We start from the raw sequence: 19,567 nt of genomic DNA, 5'->3' as shown, positions 1-19,567 counted from the left end.
GGTGCCCCCGCCAGGTCTGTGTGACTTCTCCCCTCTGGAGGTCTCCGGCCTCCCATACCTGAACCCTGGTGTGGTCATCACAAGAGCTGACCATGCGTCTTTGTGATCATGTCCAGTGGCTGGGCCCAGGGACTGAGCTCCATCCATGGCCTCTTGTCAGAGGACATTGGGGCCCAGGGGTGAAGGGACTTGCCCTCCTTGGGGATGACAGGTGTGTGCTGGGGACCTGCTGGGTGCCAGACTCCAGGTTGGACGGGCAGAGGGTCATCATGGTGACATAGCAGTTGTTTTAGAAGGAGGGGTTGTCCCACTGAAGCCCACGCCCCCTAAGCCCACGCCCCACCTTCTTGATCACAGAACTTTCTGTGTTGGTGGAAATATTCTATATCTGCGTCGTCCAGGACCGTGGGCCCTGGCCACACGTGACTGTGGAGCACTGAACTGTACGTTGTCTGTTTTATTCATCTGAATAGAATTTAACTAATTTTATTTTGTATTAATTCCCACTTCGTATCGTCATGTGGCTGGTGGCTATGAAATTAGACAATTCCAGACCAGGCCGGCTCTCTGGGACCCCAGAATTCTGAACCCAGATGTTCCTGGGCCCACTTCAGGGGCTAGCCCAACCTCTCCCCAAGTCCACCCTCTGGAGGTGACCCCTGCCAGTGGGCTGGGTACCGCTAGGCTTGAACAGTGGCCAAGGGTGGATCTTTGCAGGGGTGGGACTTGAGGTGCCAAGGGACATGCAGGCTGGACGTCCACGAGGGTGTGGGAGGGACGGGAAGGATGATGCAGGCCTGAGGCCTCTGGTTGGGGAATGAATCATGTCCGCAGTTAAGGAGAAGCTCCGCCCCCCTGCAGACATGGGCCGCTAACTCCTGGGCTGCCCAGCTGCCGCTCTGTTCCTGGGAGCCTTTCTCGGATCTCTTCGCCTCTGCAGCTGTCCGCCTCTCCATCTCGCTCCATCTCAGTGCTGGGGGAGCCCCGGCACTCCAGGAGTGAGGTCTCGGGAGGCCAGCTCCCTGGGCTGCGTGGACACAGTCTGCTCCTGGCCCTTACTTCCCTATGCCCAAGGCGGGCAGTTCTGTGCCATCAGCACTTGGCAGCCATGACCGCAGCTCCACTTGGAAGCCTAAGGCATAATTTGCCCAAGCCTGAAGCTGCAAGCTGTGATCTGGGTTTCACACAGAGCCGCCTGCTGACACACGTAATCCTGTCTCTGGGGGCCTCTGCGGGCTCCGGCCCAGACACCCTTCCCTCATCTTCCCTGCTCTCGGCTCCAGTCCTGGCCTCCCTGCGGCTAAGACCTGGATCCGGGCGGGGTTCTCTCCCAGACCCTCAGCCTCTCAACGCCTCAGTCCCTCTGACCTCACAAGAACCCCCATTTGGAGCCTGCCGCCCCCTCGTCTCCTCTGTCCCTCCCTCTGCCTGATCCCCTGTGTCTGGAACCCACACCCATCTCCTCCCCAGAAGGCCAAGGGCCCTCTTTGTGATGCCCCTTCATTTATTTCAGGTTTTCATGAGACGAGTAGGGATGGCTGTTTCTGGCTTGAGCCACATAGCCCATCAGCTTAGACCACCCACGGGTAACTGTGGCCAGCTCACTCACTTTATGTCCTTTTTGTAAAAAAAAAAAAAAAAGAATAGTTGGATGTATTAAAAAATGTGAAGGGGACTTCCCTCGGGGTCCATACTCCCAACATGGGGGGCCTGGGTTTGATCCCTGGTCAGGGAACTAGATCCCACATCCCATAGTATGTGCCAGAGACACAGACCTGGCACAGCCAAATAAATATATATGTGATAAATACGGTTTTAAAAATGTGAAGAATATAATGATGCCTGTACACCCAGCATCCCGCTTAAGAAATAAGGTGTTACAGGCCTGGGTGGCCCTCGTGCCCACTGAGGTGAGCACTCGTCTGAATTTAAAATGGCTCGCTGCTGGGTGTGTCTTCTTTGTGCTGTGTCTGCAGACGACACGCCGTCTGCTCCTGACACTGGTGGCGTCAAATCACGTGTGCGAGGGGAGTTGGCTGCTGCCTTTTGCTTTTTCACGAGATGGGATGACCTTGAGATTTACCCACTTATCCACACAGCTCCGTAGCTCTGGTGCTGTGCCGTGCTTAGTCACTCAGTTGTGTCCGACTCTTTGCGACCCCACAGACTGCAGCCCGCCAGGCTCCTCTGTCCATGGCGATTCTCCAGGCAAGGATACTGGAGTCGGTTGCCATGCCCTCCTTCAGGGAATCTTCCCAACCCAGGGATCGGACCCAGGTCTCCCGCATTGCGGGCAGATTCTTTACTGTTTGAGCCACCAAGGAAGCCCAAGAATACCGGAGTGGGTGGCCTATCCCTTCTCCAGCGGGATCTTCCTGACCCAGGAATCAAACCGAGGTCTCCTGCATTACAGGTGGGTTCTTTACCAGCTGAGGTACCAGTGTAGCTCTAAAGTTTACTTATTTGACCGCGGGTGGGTAGGGTTCCCCCCGTGTGGGGAGGCCGAGTTTTCTACTCCTTGGCCAGATACTAGGGGTCCATGGAAGGTTTCTTCTGTTGCAGACACTGCTGGACACATTCTCCTAGGTCCCACGCGTGTGTGTCTTAGCCTGGGCAGATCGCCTGGGCTCTGGGGATGCTTGCCCTGGGCCCTGGCAAGTGGCTTCCACTCTGCTCTCCCTTTCTGTGCCCTGAGTAGCCACCCTGGGTGGCCGCCTCCCAGACCTGCCGAACTTTGCCCTGATTCCCACGGCACCCACGGCATTTCCCCTCTGCTTCCTCACCTCCGCTGCCCAGCCCACACTGGTCTGTCCCCTGGCTGGGATCCCTGGGGCCTTCTCTTTCTGCCCTGACATCCAGTGTGTGGCTGGGTCCTGCTTTTCCTCCTTCAAGTGCTGGTGAGGGTGGTGGCCTCGTCCCCAGACCCACCCTCGTCCCTTCTGTCATGGGTTCAACAGTGCCAACCACCCCTGATTCATATTCACTTAGAACCTCAAAAAGCGACTTGGACATAGGGCTTTTAGAGGTCCAGGGCTTAGAGATGGGGTCATGGAGGAGTAGGGTGGACCTAAATCCAATGACTGGGCTCCTTATAAGAAGAGAGACACAGACGCACAGGAAGGAGGCCACGTGAAGACGGAGGCAGAGATGGGAGCTTTGCAGTCACCCGCCACGGGATGCCTGGGGCCAGGGGAAGACGGAAGAGGGAAGAATTCTTTCCCAGAGCCTCTGGAGCGATCACGGCCCTGCTGACACCTTAAGTGTGGCCTTCTGTCTCTAGAACTGTGAGAGAATTTATTTCTGTTATTTTTAAGACTCCCGGTTTGTGGTGATTCGTTAAAGCAGCTGCAGGAAGCTAGCGCCCTTTCCCTCCGAGATCGAGAGTGGTCTACACCCACCCACGCAAGGCAGTCTCTAAAATGCCACTGTCTGGGCTGTGTCTCTGTCCTTACAGGGGGTGCTCAATGTGAGCCCCCAGCTGGTGTCCCTTTGGCCCCCTCCCCACCCCGGCTCACACACCCCTTCCAGCGGGGAAGGGCCCCGCCCCTGTCACTCAGCTGCACTGCCTGCCTGCCATTGCCACGCCCCGCCCCCTGTCACCGTGGACAGCAAGCGCCGCAGAGGGGTGGGGCTGTATGGCTCGTTGCCCACCCTTTCTCCAGGGCAGTACAGAAGACCCCCCTCGCCGTCACCAAGAGAGGGGGGAGTGTCCTTTGTGGGGGGCGGGGGACCCGGCCAGAGTCTTGGCCACTTTTCACCTGACACCTGGGCCCCCACAGGGACCCCCAGCTGCTATCCCCTGCCTCCTCTCCTTCACTTCTCATGTCTCAGCCTCGCCATCCACCTAGGCACTCGAGCAAAAGTCTCAGTGTCGTCCTTGACCTCCGTGTCTCAGTTAGGCCTCCAGGTCTCCCCTTATCCCCACCCTTTCTCCCCACCAGAGGCTCCTCCCTGTCTAGTCCACATCTGGGGGGCTTTACTGAGTCCCGCCTGTGTGCCTGGGCTTGCGCAATGGGCTCCCTGCATGGGATTCTTTAAAACAGATCTGGGCCTGGTCCTCTGACTGAGAGAACCCTCGCTTCCCTTTTCCCCACAGAATAAAGGTGTGTGTGTGCTAAGTCGCTTCAGTCGTATCTGATTCTTTGTGACCCCATGGACTGTAGCCCGCCAGGTTCCTCTGTCCACGGGATTCTTCAGGCACGAATCTTGGAGTGGGTTGCCATGCCCTCCTCCAGGGGATCTTTCCGACCCGCATCTCTCACGTCTCCAGCGTTGGCAGGGAGGTTCTTTACCACTAGCACCACCTGGTAAACCCAGCCTAATGGCCCCCAGTCCTGCTGGTCTCCCCCCTGTCCAGCCTCTCCCCTCGCTGCTCCAAGGGGTCACAGCTATGGAAGCTATCTCTTTCCAGGGTAATTTGGTAATTTGACCCAGCCTGTCAATCCTGTTAGCAGGTGGGCAGTGGGCATTGCTCTGTCCTCCCATCCGGTAGGGCTCGGTGTTCTTATGGCACTTGGCAGGTAGGCAGTAAATGTTGCTGAATTGAACTTGATAGGAGAAGCTGGGTGGGGGGTGGGGGAGTGTGATTGGCCAAAAAAACAGATTTAAAATAGAAACATCAGTCTTCTTTTACTTTGGCTGAGAAGTAGCTTTTCTCTTTGTTTGCTTTATGGGGGAGAGGCTTATGGAAAACGCCAGGTCTCCAGAGAGGCGGCGGAGGAGAGGCAGACCCAGCCCAACAGGGCAGCCTGTAGGCACAGTAGCTATTTACATCTAAAGCATTTATTTAACACAAGTTAAAAACTCAGTTCCTCAACAGCATGGGCCACGCTGTAGGCCCTCGTCAGCCACACGTGGCTGCCATACTGAACATGACAGAGACCGTGGCATCTACATCAGCACAGAAGGTTCTCTGGGGTAGGGCTGGTCTGGATTAATCTACACACCCGATCCTCAAATCCCTTGTTCCTCCTGGGAGCCTTTATTGGGAGCCACTGAGCAGGCAGAATGTTGGGATTTCCAGTGGGAAGTGAAAGACACCAGGCCTTTGGTGGAGTTTTGGTGTGTTCTGGAGTTGCAGGGGCCCAAGGACTCTAGTCCCCACACTCTTGGATCCCCTCTTGCTCTGCACAGGGAGCTGGGGTCCTTCAGGAATACGGCGCCAGCTCCCGGCTCCAGCAGGACGGGGACGGATGGCTGAGCGCGAGGGCCGTTAGTGGTGGAATTTGGCCCCGTCTGGGCCGTCTCTCTCCCTTGTCTAGGTTTCCTTCCACGCTGACCTGGAAGAACTCCCAAAGCAACAGGCCGGCCCAGGCTGTTTGCACCAGTAGACCCTGCAGCAGTCTCCAGGGCAGAGAGTAGCTGGATCGTATTTATTTAGGAACAGCCGAAACTTGAGGCACCGTAAAAAGTGGAGAGAAGATTCCGGAGAGGAATGTGGCCGGCCCCAGGCCCGGAATTCGTCGTTTTGCTCTGGGAGGCTGCAGGCGGCCAGACTGGGGCTGGCCCTGGAGGGTCTCGGCCAGCTGCCCACTCTGCTGGCAGGTACAGTAGCCGTGACTGCAGGACGGTCAGTGGGAGGGGGTCGGAGGGATGGAGCTTCCTTATTCTTAACTAAGGAAAGCGCACTTCAGTGGTTGAGTCGGAAGATGAGCAGGAAATGAAGGGAAAAGTCTGGTTTTAATGCGAGGGGTTGGTTTCCCCCACATCGTTGTCTAGTCGCTCAGTCATGTCCAACTCTTTTGTGACCCCATGGACTGCAGCCTGCCAGGTTCCTCTGTCCGTGGGATCTCCCAGGCAGGAATACTGGAGTGGGTTGCCATTTCCTTCTCTAGGGCATTTCCCGACCCAGGGATTGAACCCACGTCTCCTGCACTGGGCAGGCCGGTTCTTCGCCACTGAGCCAGCAGGGAAGCTCTGCATCCCCCATAGGCTGGAGGCAATTATAGAGGATTCTCGAAGAAGGTACCTGCTTGAGGGATGGGGGAGGTGAGAGGTGGCAGGAAATCTGAGCCCAGAGCCTCAGAGGGTGTCCTTTCAGCTAGATTCCTCTCCTCCCACCTCCTCACAGGCCCCTCCCCAGAATGGGCCCCAGGAACAAGGTTATGCCCCTCTTGTGGACCCTCTTCCTGAGGCCCCTGCTGCCCGTGTCAGAGCTACCTGGAGCGCCTGCCCCCTTTTCACGGTTGGGTCAGCCCAGGCCTCCTGGACTGTGTTGGGAGTTCAGGGCTCGCTGGGATCACCTCTTACTCCTGTGTCCCCTCCAGCTGGGTGCGGGGGCTTAGCGCTGTCTTCACAGATAAAGCAGGCCTCACTCTTCCTCCTTATCTGCCCTGGGCCCCTCTCTGATGATGGTGACATCAAAAAGAAGGTGGCAGGGAGTATGCAGGTCACAGGGGCAGGTCTGTGGAGGTCAAGGGTAGAGATACTGCCTTTAGAACTGTCTGGAAGGGGCTGCTGGGCAACCCCATCCGGGCAGGCTCAGGTGGCTGGGAGCAGGGACTCGTTGACTGGCATAAGGGGAGGTCCCCAAAGTTGTGGCCTGGTGTTGGGGGGGCGCCCTCGGGACAGCAGGCGGTGGTTGATTTGGAGAAGTGCTGGTTTCAAACACTGAGCCCCTCACTGGAATTGCTCACTGGTTTACTGCGCTCATATGCTTGGTGAATCTAAGACCAGGACAAAGTTTTTCACAACCACAGTGCTCCCTCTGTGTTCTGCTAGAGGGAGGAGTCATTTGGGGAGCCCTGACCTGGCCAGTCGCCCTGAGTGGCCGACGCTGGGGACGAGGCCAGGACTCAGTGAACAGTGGGGGTCGGCTGCCCATTCTCCCCTGCCTGGCCTCACCCTGCCTCTGCACCCGGCCTCTGCACGGCTCGTAACTAACACAGCCCTGTCGGAGCCAATCGGTGCAGCCAGGTTTTCGGTTTCAAATTATCCCCCGCTTGGGCCAGCATGCCTGGAGTTTTAGGCATGACTGGGGACTGGACGTTGAGCCAGACTATGCCGGGGCGGGGAGCAGGGCGGGAACTGAGGGTCAAAGCTGTGCTCAGCAGCTGCACTGACCGCAGCAACAAAATCCACGGCGTGTGCAACTGACGGCTGCAGGAAGTGGCCAGATTACCCGAGGCCATGACTGCGCTCCTCGTCTTGGCCCAGCCATCTACCTGCCACCCCCACCAGCTGGCAAACTCGGGGATATAGTGAAGGACAGAGGAGACCCCATGGACTGGTCTGCCGCCTCGTGGGGGCTTCCTGGCCCTGCTCGCTGCAGTGGGGATTGGAGTCACACAGCCCCCTGTGGCCTTAAAAGAGTTTCTTTTTAAATCTATTTTCTGTAGTTCCTAAGTGTAATGAGCATATAGTACATGTATAATCAGAAAAAAACAAAAATAGTTCTTTTCAAAATCGGATAAGAGGTGAAGTAAGCACATCAAAAAACCCTCCATGATTCCCACTGTTCTAACTCAGTGGTCGGTGGTTGGTTTATTGTAATGCGTTAGGATGAAATATACTCAGCAGGAAGCACTGCACCGGGAGGCATGGCTCTTTTGTCCGTCTGTGGTACTTGTTTGGGTCTCCTGTGGCTGCTGTAAATAACAAACTGCCAGTAACTCGGGCTGAAACCGGCAGAAATGTCTTCTCTGACAGTTTTGGAGGCCGGAAGCCTGAAACCCAGGTCTTCGCAAGGCCCGGGTCCCTCCAGAGACTACAGGGGAGGAGCAGTTCTTGTCCCTTCCAGCTTCTGGGGCTGCTGGCCTTTCGTGGCTTGTGGCTGCTTCCCTCTGATTTTCAAGGCCAGCATCTTCACCTCTCTGATTGCTCTGTCTGAGCATCCCCTTCTGTGTGTGTGTGTGTGTGTGTGTGTGTGAGCTCTCCCTCTGCCCCTTTCTTGAATACATATGATGGCCTTTAGGACCCCCCTCCCCACCAGTGATTCAGAATAGTCTCCCATCTCAAGATCCTTCACTTAATTGCACCTGCAATGACCCTTTCTGCTAACAAGTTCCCATGTACAGGTTCAGGGGATTAGGTTATGAGATCTTGGGTGGCGGTGGGGGGGGGGGGCATTATTCAGCCTACACGGAGCCCCAAAGCTGCCCGAAACACCTCTCCTCACTGTGCAGGTGGCCGGCTTTGGAGCTGTCCTCCAGACTCTGCTGGGAGTTGCGATTTGGTGTCTCCCAGAAGGTGTCGGCCCCCGCCTCCCACGTCCAAGAAAACGCCCTCGCCGCTTTGTTCTTGCTGTTAGACTCTTGTGACCCCATGGACACGCCAGGCTCCTCTGTCCTTCACTGTCTCCCCGAGTTTGCTCAAATTCGTGTCCATTGAGTCGGTGATGCCATCGAACCGTCTCATCCTGTCACCCTCCTCTCCTTCCCTCGATGCCTTGGAACCTGCATTTGGAGTCGTGCCCTGGGCAGAGGGGGCCATCCGACAGAGAATGGTGTGTGGCCCTCTTCTGCTGACACGTCGCTCGTGTGGCCGTGGGGCAGAGACCTCAAGCTGAGAGGGCACCTGGGGGAGGGGCTGGCAGATAATCAGACTGAGCGCAGCGCCTTGCTGTGGGACCCACAGCAAAGCAGAAAAAGGCAGTTTCATCTAAAGAGGGGAGCACTCTTCAAACCGGCCCCGTGAGGCCAGACAGGAGGGCTCATTCGGTGTGGCTGTATGCCCTCCCTTTTCCAAGAGAAGAGGAAACCCTGGAGTTCTTGGTGAAATTGCCCAAGTGTTCAACATTGGCAACGGATACAACAATTTCTTTAGGCAGGGGGTCAGGCAGGCAAACACAGCCTGTTTCTGTGTCCCTTGGGCGGAGGGCTGCCAGTTTGAACCCTTGAAGTGAATGAAACTTAAAGAGCAGAGGAGATGCCCCCAGCCCCAGCACCCCCCACCCCCCCCCTACACCAACCCCCAGCCCTCACTCTGACCACCCGCTGCCCTTCCCCACTGTCCCTGAGTTGCCAGGTGAGCAGCCCCCGAGACCCAGCAACAGTTGAGCCCCTAGCCAGGCCAGGCCCCTGTCCCCTCCTCCCAGAGAGGCGCGGAGTCTGGGGAAGCTGTGGTGAGGAACTGCGCGCCCTCCCAGGGGACGGCTGGAGACTCACTGACTCACGAGCCAGGGGTAGGAATCTTCCAGGAAGTCTCCTTCCCGCGCTCCCCTCTCGGCCGAGGTGGGCCGGCCAGCTCCTCTGTCGCCTCCTCTGTCCCAGCAGGCTGACGGGACACCGGGGCATCTGCAGGGGGGCACTTCTCCGGCTCATCCCCGGCAGGTGTTCCTGAACCTTCCCCGTGGCAGCCGGCCTGGGGCGCGACCACCTCTCCTTCCGGCCAGGCCGGGGGTTGGGGCGCAGGGCCCGCGGAGGCGGAGGGGAGCCCAGGCGGGCAAGCAGGCAGGAACCAGGCTTTGCAAAGGCTCAAACCAGAGGAAATCGCAGCATCGCGGCCCGGGGGGCGGAATGAAAGACTCTGCGAGTCGCCAGGAATTTGACTCTGTGAGCTGGTTTCCAAGAGGCTAAGTTAAGCTTCTCCAAGTGGATATTAAAAAGGAGCAGCCAGACAAGAAGCCCCGGGCGGAGGGGCTGGAGGGGGTGGAGAGAAGGCGCCGGAAGCCACTCGCCGCCGCACCTCGGGAGCCACCGCACAAAGCCCCCGCCGCCGGTCCTCGGACGGAGGACCCCGGGACTGCGGGAGCCTTTCAAGGTCCACTCTGGCCCGCACTCCGCCTCTTCTTTTTATTTCTCTCCTTCGCTCCCTTTCCCCTCCCCGTTCCAAGAGACAATGCTACTTCAGTTTGGAGCACAAACATATGATCAGCACATGGAAATGTGGTAATTTGGATGCATTCGTGATTGCAACAGATTGAAGAAATTAGACCAGACAAAGAGTGTTTTTGGAGGAGGAGGAGGAGGAGGCAGAAAGAGGGAGGGCGACAGGGTGAGAAAGGGGAGGACGTCTCTGGAAAGGGGGACGCTGGGACTCCCGCCTGCTGCTAAATATATCCGTAATGATGGAGAGAGACCGGATCACAGGTAGGCAAGAGGCCCTCCTCCCCGCCCCGCGCTGCCCCTTCCCCTTAACTCGAAACTTTCTTTATGCTTCGGGACATAAGCACCCAGGGGTCACTTTGGCTCATTTTTCCGGGCATATTTCTTTTCCTCTCTACTGTTCTGAGGTCCTAGGACATAATGTTCCATAATGTTCCAAAAGCGAAGCTTCGCTAAGTCTGGCTTTTATTTAAACTCGGCTCTCCCTTCCCTCACTATTTCTCTTTCATTTCCCAACGTGCCACTTTTGCATCTGAAGGCGGCTGTGAATGCTGAGACTGTGGGCGCTGAAGTCCAGGAAAGGATCGGGTCGGGGGGGCGGGGGGGACCCAATTCTGGCGCTGGGGTCCGGTCCGGCGGCACCGGGGCGCCGCTTGTGGTTTGTTTGTCCACCGTGCGGTTTGTTTGTCCACTGCTCGCCAAAATCTTCAAGGCTGCCTTGGTCTCTTCCCTGAAATAGCATTTTGGTGCCTTCCTGGGAGTTGATTACAGGGCTGGGAGCTCGCAGTGCCCAGACAAGATGTGCAGATGCTTGTGTGTGTGTGTGTATGCACACACACCGTGGACAGAACTCCTCCTATTCTGCCGGAAGCTTGGGGGAGTTGACCAAGGTGACCCCCACTTGCGGGGGTTGGCGTCATCTGGGTCCTGTCCTCACCTTGGCACAGTGAACAGGGAGGAGGGTAGCGATGAGCATCCCTGTCTAGATGGGACGTTTCAGGACAGAGAGACCAGATCTGTGGGCTCTGCTTAGATTCTGGGGTAGAACCACTGATTAGAACATCTGACTGTCATGATGGGGCAATGCGTGAGGGCAGACGCCTGGTCCTTGCGTTGGAGGGGGCTTCCAGGTCCCTGGATTGGTACCTGCACTGCACACAGCATGCGTTTTGAGTTACATTTCAAGTTAAAGGGTCAAGTTGGTAGCCCCGCACCGACTGGGCTCAGCCCCATCAGGACTGGGCAAGAACCAACAAGGGGAGAGAAAAGAGGCTGCCCCTCCTAAGTCACCCCGGTTAGAAGCCCCTGTTTCCCAGGTGGACCTCCTGAGATCCTTCTCCCAGGCGTGTGTCCTGGGTCAGCATCTGACGTCATCAGGAGTAATTCCCATTCATTCCCCAGCCTGCTGCTTGCGGCGCACCCCTTGAGCCAAATGCTGGGGTGCACTGTGCAGGCTGAGACATCTTGGGCATCAGCGTCCAGGCTGCAGGTGCTCTCAGCTGGCCCCTGGGTGTCTTCACAGGTGTCATCGGACTGGTCTGTTGTTTGTCACTGCGTGTGTTGGGGGGGGAGGGGTGGACTCCCCAAGAAGCCATAGGGGAGGAAGGCACATCTCCATGGCTCCTCTGAAGGTGGCCCCTTGCCTGCTGCTCCAGGGGCTGATCAGATCCCAGTGTGGTGTCAGGGTGGATGGGGCACCCGCAGGCAGGGGAGCTGCTGATGGGCGGTGGGTGTACGTGCATATCCATGCCACTGGACAGGCACCAACGGGCACCGCGACCAACCACGGGAGCTGGGGTGGCCCCGGAGACTGCCAGAAGGCACGGCTGGTGAAACCGCACCTCACATGAGTTTGAGCTCAGTGATGTGGGCCAGCCAGGGTGAACGGGGCGGGAGCCGGGGTTCCCTGCTCTCAGTCTCGGCAGGCGCTGCTGGGTGCAGGACTTGGGAAGATGGTCACTCTGCTGGCCTGGTTGGCAGGGGCCTCCCACCCAGCCTTCACTTTCACAGATGACCAAGCCAAGGCTCAGCTGGCTGACACTAGACAGGCGGCCAGAGAGCCAGAGCACAAGGGCTGGGAAGGGGTCTCTGGGGAGTCAGAAGTGGTGGCAACGTCTTGGAACCTCCCAGGCTGAGCAAGCTCCAGGAGCTTTTTCAGGAACTGAATAAACAGTCAGCTCTGTGCCTTTATAGCCTCGCCGAGCACCACGCCCTCGTGATGAGAAGTGGAGGAGGGGGGCCTTCCCCCTGGCTACGCCTGAGGAAAAGTTGGGACTTCCTATGAAATCCTCATTTAGATGCATTTTCATCCAAAGATTGGTGGCTCAGACGGTAAAGCGTCTGCCTGCAATGCAGGAGACCTGGGTTCGATTCCTGCGTTGGGAAGATTCCCTGGAGAAGGAAATGGCAATCCACTCCAGCACTCTTGCCTGGAAAATCCCATGGACAGAGGAGACTGATAGGCTACAGTCCATGGGGTCGCAAAGAGTCGGACATGACTGAGCGACTTCGCTTTCACTTTTTCACTTTCATCCAAAGATACTTATTTCTTTCAAAGCTTGGGTTAGAAACCTGGGTCCAGAAAAGGCAGGTCCCCAAACTGTCTCCCCCAAGTTCCTCAAATCTGGTCGGACCTTGATCTTGGTCTTTAATTGTAACTCAGAGCTTCAGAGGCCCCCGGGGAAGCTAGCTCTACCCTGCTCCTTGCTGGGATCGCGAGCAAGTTGCTCTGCAGCCCTAGGCTCCATTTCCTAATCTGTAAAGTGGGGGAGATGGAGCAGCAGGGGCCCCAGGCCTTGCCCCCCCACCACCAGTGGCCTCTGAGCTGATTCTGGGGGTCCCTGTCTCCTGCGGGGCTGCCACTCACAGCCCCTGCCCCTCTTGGACCCCATTAGGCAGTTGAGGTAGCTGCCTCCCTCCCCAGCGGGCACACTGAGTAGGGGTGAGGCTGGAGTCGCGATGCCCAGCGTGTGTGGATGGAGGCCTGTCTGGCCAGACGCCCTACCCGCCAATTTCCAGAAGTGGCTGTTCCTGCTCATGGCCCGCTGGGCTGGCATTTAAGGAGGGTCTGGCTGGCTCTTGGCCACTGCCCAGCAGCCGTCCAGGAGGGATTGGTGGGGAAGGGGCTTGGGGCAGGTGGGGGCTGCCTCAGGAGACCCGAGGTCTCCCTGCTCCGTCTCCCGGGAGCACCAACTCCTGCCTAGTTTGGGCCCCGGGGCCCTGGGTCCTCTGCGGCAGCCACGCCACCTCCATCCCCCTTGAGGCTGAGGCTGTGCCCTGGGAAGATGCTGGAGGGCTTGTCAGCAGGCCGGGATGAGTCACCGAGCAGTGACTGGCCGCTGAGACACCGGCCACTCCTTCCAGCCAAGGGTCGGCATTTTTTTCCTTGTTCTGGACTGGCTTTGTGGCTTTTACAAATCAAGCAGTTTTATCTCGTTCCAAGCGCTTGTGTTTCAGCAGGGAGAATCTCCAGGAAGGGAACTTTCCACTGGGGCGGGGTGGGGGTGGGGGCCAGTGACTTAGCTCAGCTGGGCCTCGGGGAGGCTGGGAATGGCGGCGTGGTGAGCTGTCGGCAGAGAATGTAGATGTTTCTCCGCTTGGTCATGGAGGCTGGTCTGGGGGCGGGGAGGGCCGGGTCACGTTGTCACTGGATGTCTGTCCCAGGCTCATCAGGGAGGACAGAGCTGGTTCTCTAACTTGCTCAAGGGGTCCTGTGTCACGGCCGTGGGGCGGGCAGGGGGCTGGACAGTCCCCCATCATTTGAAGCATGCTTTGGGCCTCACTCTGATGGCCCCTTTTGTCCCTGGGTCCCTGGGCAGTTCATACGCTTGACTCACTGTGGTCATCAGTGTTCTGGACCTGCATTGCCAGAGCTTGATTTTCCTCGTCTCCAGGATGAGAAGCTTGGCCCGAGGCCGGCCTGGTCCTCTTCCTCTTGCAGCTCTGATTGACCCGGGCCTTGGTTTCCTAGGGCTTCCCTGATAGCTCAGATGGTAAAGAATCCACCTGCAATGCAGGATCCCTAGGTTGGGAGGATACCCTGGAGAAGGAAAAGGCAACCCACTCCAGTATCCAGTAGTGGTATCCAGTACCACTTGGTTTCCTAGGGCTGATGTTACCAAGTACCGCTGCCTGGGGAACTTGCAGCGACAGCAATGGGCCCTCTCCCAGCCCTGGAGGCCAGAAGCCTGAAGTCGACGTGTGGGAGGGTTGGCTCCTTCAGGGTGCCCTGCGACAGCATCCTCTCCGTGAGCCTCCTGGCCTCTGGCGGTGGACGGTGCACCTTGGCGTCCTTGGCTGCTGGGTGCTCACTCCAGTCTTTGTCTCTGTTTTCACAGGGCCTTCTTGTGTGTCTCAGGTCTCCCTCTGCTTCTCTCTTATAGGGACACTCGTTCCTGGATTTAGGGCCCACTCCAGTAATCCGTTGAAACTTCCCAGATGGCTCGGTGGTAAAGAATCCGCCTGCCGCAGGAGATGCAAGAGATGCGGGGTTGATCCCTGGGAAAAGGTCATTTCCTTCCTGGAGGAGGAAATGACAACCCGTTCCAGTGTTCTTGCTAGGAAATCCCGTGGGCAGAGGAGCCTGGCAGACTGTACTCTCTGGGGTCGCAGAGTCTGACAGGACTGAGGGACTGAGCACGCATATAATCCAGCGTGACCAAAACTCCAGATCCTTATTCTAATGACGTCAGCAAGACCCGCTCCACATAGGACCATATCCACAGATTCCAGGCGAACATGAGTTTTGAGGAGGCCACCATTCAACCCACTCCAGTTCTCATGCGTCCTGGATGCACAGGATAATTCCATATCCTAAGATCCCTCGAAGTCCCCGAGTCTGGCCGCAAGCCTTTGCTGTTGGGTCCCCTACCCCAGGTGTGGTGTGGGAAGCCCAGCCCCATGAGAATTCCAGAAGCCTGCCTGCCCCGCTTCCAGGCACCTTCCTGCTGGGAGCTGCTTGTGTCCCCTGCTGGTGGGGTGAGGCCTGGGGCAGGCTCTGGGGACAGAATGGACCTAGGACAGAGTGGATACCTGGGTCAGCCTGCCTGATAAGGTCACCTTCGCCTGGTGCTTTGTAATTTTTTTTTATTTGCGAACCAAATAGGTCTGTCCAAAACCTTTCCTGATTAGAGGATTTATTTCAATGTAAAGTCCTACTAAGGAATGGCATGACCGTCACATTGTTATATAATAAAGAACCGCCTTCAATAACAGTATAGTGTGAAATTGGGACTGACCTTTGCGTGTTCACTGTAATCTTTCTGTACTATAAGGACCTCGGGTGCCCAGGGCTCTGGACTCATTTAAAACAAATCGTGGTAAAATGTACATAACATAAAATGTACCTTTTTAAAAAAGATTTATTATAGTTGGTTTGCAATGTTGTATTAGTTTCCGGTGTACAGCAAGGTGAATCAGTTATACATATAGGAAAGGAAAGGAAAGTGAAGTCGCTCCAGGGGATCTTCCCGACCCAGGGATCGAACCCAGGTCTCCCGCATTGTAGACAGACGCTTTACTGTCTGAGCCACCAAGGAAGTCCCATACATATAATCTACTCTTTTTTAGATTCTTTTCCCAAATAGGTCATTACAGAGTAATTTTTAAAATAATATTTATTGTAGTTAATTTGGCTGCTCTAAGTCTTAGTCGCAGCATGTGAGACCTTTCGTTTTCATTGCGACATTTGGGATTTTTAGTTACATCATGTGCGATCTAGCTCCCTGACCAGGGATTGAACCTGGACCCCTGCATTGGAAGCATGGAGCCTTAGCTGCTGGACCACCAGGGAAATCCCGGGAACCATAGTTTGTTTTCTACATCTGTGACACTGTTTTGTACATAAGTGCGTTTGCACCTTTTTTTAGGGCTTCCCTGGTGGGTCAGCAGCAAAGAATCTGCTTGCCAATGGAGGAGATGCGAGTTTGACCCTTGGGTCGGGAAGATGCCCTGGAAGAGGAAATGGCAACCCACTCCAGTATTCTTGCCTGGAAAGTTCCATGGACAGAGGAACCTGGCGGGCTACAGTCCCTGGGGTCACAAAGAGTCAGACATGATTTAGTGACTAAACAACAACCCTTTTTAAAAGATTCCACATGTAAGAGAGATCGTATGATATAAATATATCTTTTAAATGATTTTTAGGTGTGTGATTCAGTGGCATTAAGTGCTTTCACATAGTTGTGCAATCATCCATCCATCTCCAGAACTTTTTCCGTCTTCTCAAAGTGAAGTGAAAGTGAAAGCTGCTCAGTCCTGTCCGGCTCTTTGCAACCCCAGGGACTATACAGTCCATGGAATTCTCCAGGCCAGAATACTGGAGTGGGTAGCCTTTCCCTTCTCCTGGGGATCTTCCCAACCCAGGGATCAAACCCAGGTCTCCCACATTGCAGGCAGATTCTTTACCAGCTGAGCCATAGGGAAGCCCAAGAATACTGGAGTGGGTAGTCTATCCCTTCTCCAGGGGATCTTCCTGACCCAGGATTTGAACCGGGGTTTCCTGCATTGCAGGTGTATTCTTTACCAACTGAGCTATCAGGGAAGCCCCTGTCTTCTCAAAGGGAAGCTCTATTAAACACTACTTCCTCATTCTCCCGTCCTCCCTGACCCTGCCCAACACCCTTCTGCTTTCTGTCTGTGTGAATTTGACTGTTTCAGGTTCCTTATGTAAATGGAATCATTCAGTATTTGTCTTTTTGTGACTGGCTTATTTCATTTAATAATTTCAAAGTCCCTGTATGTTGTAGCAGGTGTCAGAGTCCCCTCCTGTTTAAAGCAGAATAGTATTCCATTGTAGACTGTATTTTGTTTATCCATGGTCCATCAAGAATCACCTTTTGGCTCTTATGAAAAGTGCTGCCATAAATCTGGGTGTATAGGGATTTGCTCAGGTCCTTGCTTTCAGATTTTTCTGGGTACACACACCCAGAAGGAGAATTACTGGATCGCATGGAGAAAGTAAGTGGAAGTGTTGGTTGCTCAGTCATGTCCTTGCGTTCCCATGGACTGCAGCCCACAAGGCTCCTCTGTCCATGGATTCTCCAGGTGTGAACACTGGAGTGGGTTGCCATGCCTTCCTCCAGGGGATCTTCCCAACCCAGGGATTGAACGCAGGTCTTCTGCATTACAGGTGGATTCTTTGCCATCTGAGCCACCAATCGCGTGGTAGTTCTATGTTTAATTTTGGGAGGAACTTCCAGACTGCTTTTTACCACAGCTGTACCATTCTACATTCCCACCAACAGTGTACATGGGTTCCGATGTCTCCACATCCTCCCCAACACATGTTATTTTCTGTTATGGTTTTAAACAACAGCCAGTCTATTAAGTGTGAGGGGGCACCTCATTGCAGTTTTGATTTGCATTTCCCTAATGATCAGCGATGTTGAGCATCTTCCCATGTACCTGTTGGCATCTGTATGTCTTCTTCGGAAAAATGTCTATTGAGGCCCTTTGTCAATTTTTTAATTGGGTTGGGTTTTTTTGTGTGTGATTGAGTTGTAGAAGTTTTGTTTTTTTCTGGCCTCACTGTGTGTCATGTGGGATCCCAGATCCTCCCCACCAGGGATCGAACCTGAACCCCCTGCAGTGTAAGCCCAGAGTTTTAACCACTGGACCGATAAGAAAGTCCTAGTGTTTGGTTTTTTAAAAAATATTCTGGGTATTAATTCCTCATCAGACCTACGATTTGTAAATACTTTCTTCCATTCTGTGTGTTGCCTTTTCACTCTGTTGATCGGCTCCTTTGGTGCTTAAAAGTTTTACATTTTGTGTGTCTGTTCTTGGCTGCACTTGGTCTTCCCTGCTGCCCACAGGCTGCCTCTAGTTCCCGCCAGCGGGGGCTACGCTCCGTAGCGATGTGCGAGCTTCTCATTGTGGTGGCTTCTCCTGCTGTGGAGCATGGGCTTAGGTGTTCTGAGGCACTGGGGGATCTTAGTTTCCAGACCAGGGATGGAACCTGTGTCCCCTGCATTGACAGGTAGATTCTTAATCACTGGACCACCAGGGATGTCCCCCCCCCCAATTTTTAATTTTGATGAAGCTCAATTTATTAATTTTTTCTTTTAATGTCCATGCTTTTGGTGTCATACCCAATGTCACAAAGCTTTCCCTCTGTGTTTTCCCCCTGTGAGAGTTTTATAGTTTTAGCGCTTGTATTTAGGCCTTTGCTCTGTTTTGAGTTCATTTTTGTACATTTTGTGCGGTAAGGCTCCAAGTTCACGTCCTGGGTTCTTGATTTACTACTTTTTTGTTTTTTTTTCCACCTCTCAGACCCAAGTCGACTGCATTGGGTGGCAAGAAGTGGGGGAGATTCTGGGTTGGGTCTGGCCTTGACCGTCCCCTCTCAGGCCAGCCAGGGAGCCTCCGCTCTGGTCCAGACGTGGCTGGACGTGGGCTCTGCCCCCCGTCAGGCGGGCCTTCTGTTCTCGGTAGTCTCACTGCCCAGCTTGCACTGGAGACTCTCTGGGTCCGTGTCTGTTCTGTCCCCATGCTTAGTCTCAGAAGCCTCCTCCAGCCCTGTTCCTCTTTGCTTCTGTGATCCTGGCCTCACGTCTGCGATGACCATCTGCTCAGAGCTGGTCATCCCTGTTGTCTCCCTTCTCATCTGCGCACAAATCTCTGAACGGAAGCCACCACCGAAAGCGCTTTGCCCAAAGTCCCGCGGACCACAGTCCTGCCTCCACCGCTCTCACGTGGATTCTGCAGTGGTGGATTCCGCTCCCCTTGGGCTGGACGTGGGGTGGGGATGGGACACTGGAGAAACTAGGGAGGTTTCCTCTAACCAGTGGCCTTGCTGGAACTCAGGACAGTTAGCAATGCAGGTCTCAGCTCCTGGAGACCCCTGCTGCCTTCGGGCTTGGGACCTGCCTTAGGCCTTCCGATGCGCCCTCCTTTTTTCCTTTCTTTCTTCTCTCTTTTTCTTTTTTTAACAAGCGAGGAAATTCTGACTTCAGCAAGCTGAATAAACAAAGCAACACACCCCTTGGAATTAGCAAAGAAGCGCCGGCTCTGAAAGTTTACTATGAAAACTTGAAAATGCTTTTGGAGGGCTCGCTGGTGGCTCAGACAGTAAAGAAAATGCTCTGGGGCTGGGTTGTCTGCCGGTGTGAAGAGCCGCCTGGCTCCAGATGGCAGCAACCTGCACCCCAGCACCTGTTCCTCCCATGGTCCTGGTTCTCCTTCTTGCCAGCGCGAGTGACCAATCAGTGACCTCTGTCTGTTCATCTCAGGTCATGACCTTCGAGTTCATCTCAGGTCATGACACCTCCAGATTCCTGTTTGCAGGATAACTATTGACAGCAGTCGTCCCAATTAGCCAGCAGATCTTTCTGGAGCTCCTACGAGGTTCAGGCATCTCCTAGGTACTTGGCCTAAAGTAAGGGTTAAGGGACAGCCAGTCCCTTGCTCCTTTGGGACTGGTCATCTGAAATTGCTGTCAGGTAGCTAACCAGTAAACACACCAATTTTTGACTTGAGACGGAAAAGCAAAGAACAGGTGATGTGATGTAATTGTTACTAGGTGCGTGTGTGTGTATTTGTGTGTATTAATGGACACCTGCCTTGAGAGGGTGACACTGAGCTGAAATGAACATGTCCAGAAGGACCTGACCAGGCCGGGATCCTGAGGAAGGACATTCAGGCAAAGGAAATAGCAGATGCAAAGGCCCCGAGGTTAGAACATCGTGGAGGTGCCAGTGGCTGGGCTGTGTTTTTGGAAGAGGCAGGCAAGTCTGAGTCCAGCAAGATGGACTCAGGTCAGGCCTGGCCTCGGAGGCCCTGGTGGTGGTGTGTTTTTTTCCCTG

The 19,567-nt window shown here is 55.1% G+C and overlaps 1 protein-coding gene across 2 annotated transcripts in view; it reads left to right on the top strand.

Annotated features, from left to right (window-relative positions):
• Positions 1–19,567, top strand: part of SEPT9 (septin 9) — a 180,701-nt gene that overhangs the window by 20,732 nt on the left and 140,402 nt on the right. Inside the window, exon 1 of one of the 2 annotated variants that reach the window (XM_018063713.1) lies at positions 9,126–10,028. The exons of the other annotated variant lie outside the window; for it this stretch is intronic. Coding sequence (XP_017919202.1) covers positions 10,004–10,028 — 25 coding nt within the window. The 5' untranslated portion in view covers positions 9,126–10,003. Of the gene's footprint in view, positions 1–9,125; positions 10,029–19,567 lie in introns of those variants that run through there. 2 annotated transcript variants of the gene reach the window in all.

This window comes from Capra hircus, chromosome 19 (assembly GCF_001704415.2).
Source record: "Capra hircus breed San Clemente chromosome 19, ASM170441v1, whole genome shotgun sequence".
In the NCBI taxonomy this organism is placed as follows: domain Eukaryota; kingdom Metazoa; phylum Chordata; class Mammalia; order Artiodactyla; family Bovidae; genus Capra; species Capra hircus.
The sequence above is the reverse complement of the archived record's forward strand: the minus strand, read 5'-3'. Positions and strand labels throughout refer to the sequence as shown.